General features: G+C 41.4%; 1 protein-coding gene across 1 annotated transcript; it reads left to right on the top strand.

Annotated features, from left to right (window-relative positions):
• The first annotated feature begins 217 nt into the window (after positions 1-217).
• On the top strand, positions 218-1,267 carry LOC123797251 (melanoma-associated antigen B10-like). The gene is made up of 2 exons (XM_087859472.1): positions 218-310; positions 497-1,267. Exons 1-2 carry the CDS (start codon positions 218-220, stop codon positions 1,265-1,267), a joined length of 864 nt encoding a protein of 287 aa, XP_087715598.1.
• Positions 1,268-11,046: the final 9,779 nt, after the last annotated feature.

Genomic DNA, 11,046 nt, shown 5'->3' with positions numbered 1-11,046 from the left:
ACTCTAGCTACTTTCACAAGGGTCTCAGGAAACAGGCTGAGAAGAAAACATGAAAATTGTGGATTCCTTGAGCAGAGCACACAAGAAAACCTACAGAGGTAGCCATCAATAAAGCCAAGGCAGTATCCCCCTGTGAACAGGCACACACCATCTTATCCTCTTTCCTCCAGGTCACGGGTTCACCCGTTCACATCTCTGTTGCACCTGAACAGTCATCATGCCTCGGGGTCAGAAGAGTAAGCTCCGGGCCCGTGAGAAACGTCGCCAGGCCCAAGCAGGGTCACAGGATCTGGTAAGTGTTCAAGCCACTGCTCAATTGCACTCCTCTTCCTCTCCTCATTTCGAAGACATTCCCTTAGAGCTCACCTGCTGAATCATTTGCAATCCCCAGGGTCCTCGGACAGCCACATTCACCGCCACTACTGCTGCAGCTGTGTCATACATGAGATCAAATGAAGGCACCAACGAAGTACAGGAAAGGCCAAGATCCTCCCAGAACCCAACAGCCACTGAGTCCTTCCATAGAAGCCCTCTAGGGGAGAAGGTGTTTATATTGGTGTACTACCTGCTGTACAAATACCAAACGAAAGAGCCCATTACCAAGGCAGGTATGCTGAGGAATGTAATTCAGATCTACAGGAATTACTTCCATGTGATCCTCAGGAAAGCCTCTGAGCACTTGGAGCTGGTCTTTGGCCTCGACATGAAGGAAGTGGATCCCAATAGGCACATCTATGTGCTCGTCAACAAACTGGAACCAAACTATGATGGGAAGCTGAGTAATGATAGTAGTGTGCCTGAGACCGGTCTGTTGATGACTGTTCTGGGTGTGATCTTCACAAAGGGCAACTGTGCCACTGAGGAGCAAGTCTGGGAAGTGCTGAATATGATGGGGTTATATCCTGGGAGGAAGCACTTCATCTATGGAGAGCCCAGGAAGCTCATCACCAGAGATTTGGTGAAAGAAAATTACCTGGAGTATAGGCAGGTGGTCAACAGTGATCCTCCACGCTATGAATTCCTGTGGGGTCCCAGAGCCCATGCTGAGACCAGCAAGATGAGAGTTCTTGAGTTTTTAGCCAAGATCCATGATACTGTCCCCACTGCTTTCCCATTCTATTATGAAGAGGCCTTGAGGGATGAGGAAGAGCGAGCCCAAGCCAGAGCTGCAGCCAGGGCTCTTATTGCTGCCAAAGCCAGTGCACGTGCCAGGGCCATGGCCAGTGCACATTCCAGGGCCATGGCTAGCAGCTCCTCCCACCCCTAGTAAAGGATGAGGCAGATTCTTCATTTTGTTGTTAAAAAAAAAAAAATCCATGATCTCATTAGTGGAAGATCAGGGTGGGGTAGAGACAACAGAGTGTATAACATGTTTATGTTCCCATTCTACATGTTCATTTTTAATTGTTTTTCCTTTTGATAGAAGGTTTATCAGCTTCAAAAATCCAAGTTTATGAATGACATTTTCAAATTTGTGCTGTAATATGAGATTTAAGAGTAAACGATTGTTAGTTTGTAAACCAAATTGGGAAATTCCTCATCTTATTTACTGATTTGGAACATGATAACATGTCAGTTGATTAGGCATTTCCTTGGAAATGTAAAAGAATTCAGCAGTAAAATACTTGGGGTCAAGAAATAGAGAAAAAAGTAAAAGATGGCCACATACTTCATTTTCTTTTCACTTTTAGTTTGTTTAAAACTAAATGATATTGCCTGTATACTTATACATATAGATTATTTAAGAATGTAGAATTATAGCATAATAAATTAGACCTCTTGCACACCGTCTCATTTATTTCTCAGACATTCCTTCAGCATCTGCTCTTTGGGAGGCTTCCTGCTAGTACTGGGAGTGTCAGGATAAACAAGACCCACCCACCGTGCCCATAGAATGTAGAAACAGCTGTCAAGTAAGAAAGAGGATGGGATATACCCTAAGACCTAAGGACAAGTGAAAAGGAGAGGACATGGGAGGATCCAGATGTGAGAAGTCAAGTGTAAGCATTCTGAGGCCAGTGGGTCTGGGGCTTTGGGAAACTGCAAGTCCTTTGGTGTGAGTCAGTTTTACCTGAAGCTGGGGGGTGGATCAGATGAGGCTGTGGGAGTGGTGGGCAGGGGCCAGACCCTCAAAAGCTGTGTCCAGAGTTAAGAGACTAAAGCTTGGAATGGGGGTGCCTGGGTGGCTCAGTCAGTTAAGCGTCTGCCTTCGCAGCTCAGGTCATGATCCCAGGGTCCTGGAATCAAGCAAAACATCGGGTTCCCTGATCAGCGGGGAGCCTGCTTCTCCCTTTCCCTCTGCTCCTCCACCCTCCACCCGTGCTCTCTCAAATAAATAAAATCTTTTAAAAAAATAAGGACTGGAATGGAAAACTCTTTCTAGCAATTACTTTTTAAGGCCATGAATTAACCAGAAATGGGGCAGAAATGAAAGGTGCCCTGGGCTCTTGTCTTAGTATAGGTGAACACAGTGCACAAACTAGGTATTTTATGTACATTGTCTCCAGGGAGACTCTGAGAAATAAGGGTAATTAATAATGCCTTAACCTATGATGCTCAGAAGCCACTTTGCTGGCAATCTTTGACTTGCACTGTCAAAGACAGAGCTCACTCTGTTAATAGGGTATTTAAATTAAGTTATCTTGAGTATAAATTGGCAAACTCAAAGCAAGAGATAGATGTTTTGATGGGAGTGAACCAGGCAGTCCTTGACAGATTTTCTATGAATGTTCTAAGCATCCAACTGGGGAAGACTTTCCCAACTCACAATAAAAATCCTCAAAATGTTCCTTAGCAGGTAACTTACTTTTACTTGGTAATAAATATTTTGGCTGATTTGGTGTGCTATGTACTAGAGCTATGTATTACTATTCTCTGACATCTCCAGGATAAAAATATATTTTAAAATTCCAAGATAGGAGGTTGGTAGCATTTGATGTCAGAATTTTAATAATAATAACTGGTAATTACCAAAGATCCAAAAAAGCCATTCCAGGTACCTTACATAAATTACTTTACATTCCAACAGTTTGACTTCACAAGGTATCATTGAGCCAGACAGCAAGCTGACTACATCAAGCCCGTTTTTCAGATGAGAAACCTGAGGCACACGTATCTCTGAAATTTTCATGACTTCACAAATTTCAGAAAAGACAGGCCTGAGAATAAAGCCCTGGTCTGAATTCCTCTGGAGCCCACACTGTTCCACTCTTCACAGCGTGAGGCCAACCTTCTGTCTCTTAATTACTTTCTCTTCTCACTATTCCATGATGGCTCTCAGACAATGAAAGAAAGACCTTCTAAGAGCAGGTCTAAAGAAGGAAGGTGAAAATGAAAATCAAGCACAAGTCAGGGATTGTTCATGGGGTACATTTTCCTAGGATCCTCCTGCCCCTCACCCCAAGGTTCCTTGAAAGCTGGCTGTGCCCTCTTCTCAGCACTTGTGTCCAGTCCTGGGACTTTCTTGCATCACAGCTCCCTCCCCTGGGACTTCCCCAGTGGCGCTCATGACCAAACTGGAATCTGACCTTCAGACTAGCTCTCCTCTCTGTCCTCTTCTGCAGGCAGCACCTGCTCCTGGTGGAACAGACAGCCACTGTCCCTTGCCGTACCCTGACTTAGAGCATTTTCCAATTCCCTGCAGCTCCCATCCCTCCCCCTGGCCCTCCTCTGACAGCAACTGCCCTTCCCTGTAATTCTGACAGTGAAGTTTAGACACCTCCTTACCCCCACCTCCTACCCTGGATACCTACACTACATTCATAGAAGTCTGGTGTTTTTTTTTTTTTTTAACCAAATCTGCTGATAGGTAGACTCTAATATGACACGGAATATAATGGCTATAATGTCCTGGAACAAAAACATATTCATGAAGTTAGAGAGGAGGTGGTAGGAAGAAGATAAAATTATAAAGGAGAATTAAAGCTGATGAATTATTTGAGACTGGCCACTGAATCCACACACAGATGAGTGAGCTTAACTGAGTGGTCAAAAACCAAAGCCTCCCTCCTACATGGTAGATGAGGAGGGACTGGGGAAATCACTGTGTAACAACCATTGGCAGACGATGGAGTCTAAAAGACCCTGTAGTTTTTCAGGAAGTTATAGTAGTTTTCTATGGCTGCTGTAACAAATTACCACAAATTTACTGGTTTACAACAGCACATGTTTATTATCTCAGTAGGTATTACCTACATTTCTGTAGTTGTGAAGGCTGGGATGGCTTTGCTAGATTCTGTACTTGGATTTTTGCAGCCCTGAATCAAGCTTTTAGCTGACAGGCCTCTCATCATGAGTTCTGGGAAGAATCTCCTTCCAAGATCATTCAGGCTGTTGGCAGGTCCAGTTCTTTGTGGTAATGATACTGAGGCCCTGTTTTTTTGCTGACTGTCCGCTGGAGCTGACAGAGTTTCTCTAGGCCTCTCTCCAGTCCTGAGCCCATCTACTTTGAGTCAGCAATAAAACACTGCATCCTTCTCGCCTTTGAAATCTCTCTAACTGCCCCCTCCCACTCTGCTGCATTTCTCTTCTGTATCCAGCCAGAGAAAGTTCTCTGTTTATAAGGGCTCATATCATTAGATTGGGCCCACTCTGATAATGCAGTGTTAATCTCCTTATTTTAAAGTCGTTTTCATAACCTCACTACATCTGCAAAGTGTAACAACAAACTCACAGGTTTCAGGGATAAGGGTATGGGTATCTTCGTGGAACAATTATTCAGTCTACCACCAAGGTGGAAAATGCCTCCCCCGCAGACATGCCTGCTTTGGTAAGAAAAGAAAACCTAGGGGCACCTGGGTGGCTCAGTCATTAAGCGTCTGCCTTTGGCTTAGGGCGTGATCCCAGGGTCCTAGGATCAAGCCCCGCATGGGGCTCCATGCTCCGCTGGGGGCCTGCTTCTTCCTCTCCCACTCCCCCTGCTTGTGTTCCCTCTCTCTGTCAAATGAATAAATAAAATCTTAAAAAGAAAAGAAAAACTAACTGGCCATCATTTTCCTGATGCTTGTCTGTATCTGCTGCAGGGGAAAATCCTGGTTTTCAGCATGCCCAAAGACACCTGTACAAGTATTTAGTCATGTTCATCAAGTGGCATGTAGCAGAAACTCAAAAGTTGTGATCTTGACCATGCAGCAAAAGGAAGAAGAAACTTCTCAGTGTATTGGGACCGTAGAGGTTACTGAAAAGGTCAGGGCAGGAAGGTGTTATAGAGTGAAGAAGGATGATGCCTCCCTGCTCAGGTTTCCCAGCGTCCTTTAGAATAATGGTGTGATCCTGTATTTGAACACCTGTCACGTAGTAGGTACTTTGAAAGATCTGGAGTGTTGCAAGGCAATTTTGGCCTTCTCAGAAACTTCTCCAAGAATGAAGAGGGCTTTTGTCATACAGATTCTGAGTGTTGTACTCTACTGATGACCTACTCTGTAACTGTTTATAGAGAGACTGTAAGCGCTCTTCCACATCATGCCTTGCTCTCCTTCCTGGGTTCATGGGATATACTATATTGTCAAATGCACTTGTATTAGAAAAGGTTTTGTGACTACCCTTGCCACTGAAATATGAACAGAAACAACGGCTGTCATCTGCAGACCAAGGCATTTGAGAGTCAGTACACCCCTTCTATGTTTTCTGTCCCATACAGCACAATCAAGGAGATCCTGTGTTGAGATGTTGATTCATACTGTGTAAGCAGACTCTATCCCTGGGTCACCAGACGTTGAAGATCCTGCCAACTCATCAGGCCTTCTGTGCTTGAGAAGTAAGCTTTTGTAGTGTTAAGTCATTCAGATTTCAAGCTTCCTCCATTACATTCATTAGCGGTTAACTTCATCTGAATAACACGCAGCTACTGTTTCTATTGTTGGCCTTTCTTAAATATACTAATTACAAAATAGTGCACAAATTCTTGATGCTAAAAAATTCTAAAAATATGGATAAATCAGAAAGCCCATTCCTTACTTCATCTTCCAAAATTCAGCACTCCTCAGAAGTAACCACAATTTTAAAATGTTGTATATATTATTTTAAAATATAGTCTGGGCTTTTTCTTATATAGATGTACTAGAAAAGTACAATTGGAGGATTTTTTAATGTACTTGGGCAATGGTGTACATATTGTTTTGCCTCTTGCCCTTGTCCCCAGTAAAATGAATGCAGGATCTTTCAGATCCACCTGACTCTTAAGTAGCCCCAAAAATTCTAATGTGCAGATGTGCCATAATTAATTTAATCAGTCTCCTCCTGATGGACACATAAGTTGTTTTCCATTTGTTGCTATAACTAATAAAACTGATATCAACATTATTAAATATAAATTATTGGGCAAATGTGGATGTTTTCTTATAGGAAAAACAAAGAAGTGAACATTGGGTTAAAGTGGAAGTAGTGTGATGACTGCAAAATTTTATGAGTATTGCTAATATTCTGTTTCAAAAATGCTGTACCAATTTATATTCTCACATATTAATGTACGTAAATATCCTAAACTCTCACAGGCATTCTAATCAATTTTAAATGCTGATCAATCTTTTGTGTCAAAATATATCCTCACTGTTATTTTATTTGGAATTTCCATGTTTTCTAATTATGTATTTCAAAAAAATAATTTTTATTAATTCCCCATCCATAGTAAGCACAATTTTTTGCAAGGTATCTTGAGTACTGGGATATCTGTGGGTAAGTGTTTTAAAATTCTGTCAATAAGATTTTTTCCATTTACTATAAGAAGGATGGATTTGATCAGAATGACTAGATTTCAGAAAATAGTCTAGACAGGATGCTGTCAGCTAGTGAGGAGTATCAGGAGGTCTGAATGGTAAAGAAATTTCTAGATCCCATGAGACAGACCACATACTAAACAAAACCCAGATAGCCCAGGGCAGGCTGGCAGTCCGGGGTGTGAATTTACAGCTCAGCATATAATGGAAAGGGGACCAGAAGGAGAAAGCATGTGGAATCTTGGAGGGTCCTGGACAACTTCCAGCAAAAGGCTTGGAATACCTATGAATGAATCAATATTAGCAGCCTACAGTTGCACAGCAATCTGAGTGGGCAGACCTTTTGGATGGAAGAATCAGAGGCATACCTGATACCCCTCCTTGCCTTAGAATCCCTCCTGCCCACTATCAGGCAGAATATAGCTAGCTCCCATGCATCACCCAGTGATAATATTAATGAATTCTGGGAAGCCTATATCTCTTCACTACTTTCATGGTTCTGTGCATCCTTTCCAGTATAGCAGGACTAAGAGTTGTCTTAATGCCTGATGGAGAAGGCTATTTCTTCTCCTACATACAGCACCCTTCCAGCACTGAAGCTGAGGCTAGATCATTAAAAAATGATCTAGATACTAAGCCAACTTAGATTGCCCCCCTTTCTTTCTTGCATAGCAAGAATGTGCTATGGCTCTGTTTGCTGGTATATGTTGCCACCATATACTTTCTGGGGGTACAGGGATGAACCCAGGTGTGTAAATGTTTTATAGAAGGGATGGAGAAAATCATTGCAAATAGTGCAGTTCCTTGTTAAATTGACTGGAGTCGATGGTGATATGTAGTGTTTAAAGCTCTTTATTATTGTAATAACTCTGGCCTGAGTTAAAAAAATAAAATTCTGTATCAGCTAGTCTCAACATTTTCACATGATCTGTAGTAAATATTATTACCTTTCAATAAAAGGTAATGTTATTGGAGCAAAGTGTCAGTCTCAGGCCAGCAGAGAGAAGGATCCCAGGCCTGAACAGAAGTAAAGGTGAAAAGCAGGAGCAAAGTCTGGAGGAAATGCCCACCAGAGAACAGACTGCCCCACACAGAGCCTTGCCCCTGCTGTCTGCCTTGTGAACAATGGTTATAGCTGTTAAGCACAGGCACTGCTTCACTGCACTCTCCTGAGACTGGGGTTGGGGTAGAAATATAGGGGGGGTGGGGATTTGGCTTTGATCTAAGGCTAGCCAACTTGGTTCAGCAGAAAAGGGAGTCCCAGGTCTGTCTAGCAGTCAAGTTTAGAAATCTGAGTGAGGACTGAGGATATTTTCTTCTGTAAAACAGAGGGACCAGCTTAGAGCCCCACCCCTGCTGTCAGCCCTGGCAGGCCCTATGCAGGGGTCTCAGGAATTGGTTTCCCTTTACCTCTGCCTCTGGTGTCTCAGCATAGTGAAGGCTCTGTTATGAGTGCAGAGGAGTCAGGTCAGCAGATGGAGGAGGAGCCCAGGCCCTGCCAGGAGATAAGGTAAAGACCCTGAGTGATGTTTGAGGGGACCACCCACCCCAGATTTGAAGGGTATCCCACAGAGTACCAACTCTGCTTTCAGCCCTGGTAGACCCAGCCTGGGACCACCTGATTTAGCACCTCTAAATTCTCCTTGTGGATTTCTAGCTGATGAGAGTTTTAGACCAGGGTATTGACCTCAGGCCAGCAGAGGGAAGAGGCCCAGGCCCTAACAGAAGTAAACACAAGAACCCTGAGTGAAGTCTAAAGAAACCACCCACAGTAGAACAGAGGGATCTCCATAGAGCCCCACCCCTGCTGTCAGTACTGGTAGGCTCCAGGAAGGGTGGCTGAATGCGAGAACTGGACATTGGTGGACACTAGGTAAGTGTACCACAAGCTGTCATATTCGTGTTTGTTTAAAATCATTTATTTTTAAATAAACTTATAAGTTAAAATAGTTTTAAATTTATAGAAAAGTTGCAAAGATAGTGCAGAGTTCCTTTATGCCTAGCACTCACTCTCCCCTATTGTTAATATCTAATATTAATATGATACATTTGTCACAACTAATGAACCAATATTTATACATTCTTATTAACTAAAGTCCATACTTCATTCAGATTTCCTTTATTTTTTCCCTAATGTCCTTTTTCTGGCCCAAGATCCCATCCATGATATCACATTGTATTTAGTCATCATTTCTCCTAGGCTACTTTAGGCAGTGACAGATTGTCACTTTCCTTATTTTTTATGACCTTGACAGTTTTGGGAAGGTATTTTGCACTGTCCCTCTACTGGGATGTGTTTGATGTTTTTCTTAAGATTGACTGGCACTATAGCTTCTTGGAAGGAAGGACTCAGGAGTAAGGTACTATTTTCATTACATTCTATCAAAGGCACATACCATAAACATGACTGAACTGATGATATCACCTTGATCAGCTACCCAGGTTGTATTTGTCAAGTTTCTCTATTGTGAAATTACTCTTTCCTCCTCCTTTCAATACAGTACTCTTTGGAAAAAAAAGTCTCGGTGCTCAGCCTTCACGTAAGCAGTGGGGAATTGTGCTCTAGCTCCTTGAGGGTAGATAAGCTACCTAAATTATTTGGAATTATTTTACACATACAATTTGTCTATTATCCCAGATTTATTTATTCCTTCAGTCACTTATTTATAGCAGCATGGATTCATGGATATTTATTTTATACTTAGGTCATATGCCAGTATTAGGTTATTTATTTTCCTGCTCAAATTATTCCATAACTAATGGAATTTTATTGTTTCTTCTCAGAAGACAGAGCTTGGAAAATGTCTGTATACTAGCCCATCTATGCACATATATTTATAATTATTTCTGTATTTGTCCATCTGTACCTATACTAAGCTAAACATGAGTCATACTGATGTCTCCAAATTCTAATCTAGGATCACATGATTCATTCTAGGCTTCCCATTTGCCTACCTCTGTGAGAAAATTGGCTCCAACTATCCACCATTCATATATTTATTTATTCAATCCTAGTATACAGGTTTATTGATTTCTGATTATTAACCCATACCCTTCTGAGAAACAACTTTACTAACTGGAATACTGTATCTATATACAGTTCCTTTTTCTCTAGTCACACATCATCCACTCACTTTCAAAGTTACTTACATCAGCACCTCTCTTCCCCCATCCTCTTCATTTATATTACTTCACATATTTGTAATAACACTAGAATTATTTGGTCATAGTCTGCATTCCATCCTGGGGTACCTAGATCTCTGAACTGAGTTTTATTTGTATACATTAAGGTTCACTCTTTGTGCTCTAACATTCTATGAGATTTGAAAAGTGCATACATCCATCATTAGAATATCATACAGGATAGTTTCACCATCCTAAAAAATCCCGTGTGTTTCAATTTTTCAACCGCTCCCTCCCCTCTACAAAGAAAACCCTAGAAACTACTGATCTGTTTTTTGTCTCTTTAGCTGTATCTTTTACATAATGTCATATAAATGGAATCAAACATTTGTGGACTGGCTTCTTTTGCTTAGCAACATGCATTTAAGATTCATTCATGTTATCTCATTAATTGATAATTTATTACTTTTTATTGCTGAATAGTATTCCAGTATATGTATGTGTCACAGATTATTTATTCACCCACCTATCAAAGACAGCTTGGTTTTTGGTGATTACGAATAATGCTGCTGTAAGCATTTATGTGCAGTTATTTGTCTTGAGATGTTTTTAAATCAGTTGGAGAAACATCTAGGAGGGCAATTTCTGGATCACGTAATAAAACTAGGCTTACCTTTTTTTAAAAAAAACATTTGTTTATTTATTTTAGAGATAGAGAGAGAGTGCATGTGCACATGAGCAGGAGGGGCAGAGGGAGAGGGAGAGATAATCTCAAGCAGAGTCCACACTAAGCGCAAGAGCCGAACCTGGTGCTGGATTTCAGGACCTCGAGATCACGACATGAGCGGAAACCAAGAGTCTGATGCTTAACTGACTATGCCACCCAGGAGCCCCAAGACTATGTTTATCTTTATAAAAAACTGCTAAACTGTTTCCAAAATGACTGCACCATTTTCCATTTTCAACATCAATATGTGAGAGATCCAATTGTATTCTTGCTAGTAATTGATATTTGAGCCTTTCTAATAGGTGCGTACCTGTAACTAATAGCTATTTTACCTTGCATTTCCTTAATGCCAAATTATGTTGTGCATCCTTTCATATGCCTTGTTTGCCATCTCTATATCTTCCTTGATAAATTTTTGTTCAGATCTTTTCCCCACTTTAGAAATAGGGTTGTGTATTATTTTCCTAGGGCAACTGTAATAAA

This window comes from Ursus americanus, chromosome X (assembly GCF_024610735.1).
Source record: "Ursus americanus isolate L20-20 chromosome X, mUrsAme1.1.p, whole genome shotgun sequence".
In the NCBI taxonomy this organism is placed as follows: domain Eukaryota; kingdom Metazoa; phylum Chordata; class Mammalia; order Carnivora; family Ursidae; genus Ursus; species Ursus americanus.
The sequence above is the reverse complement of the archived record's forward strand: the minus strand, read 5'-3'. Positions and strand labels throughout refer to the sequence as shown.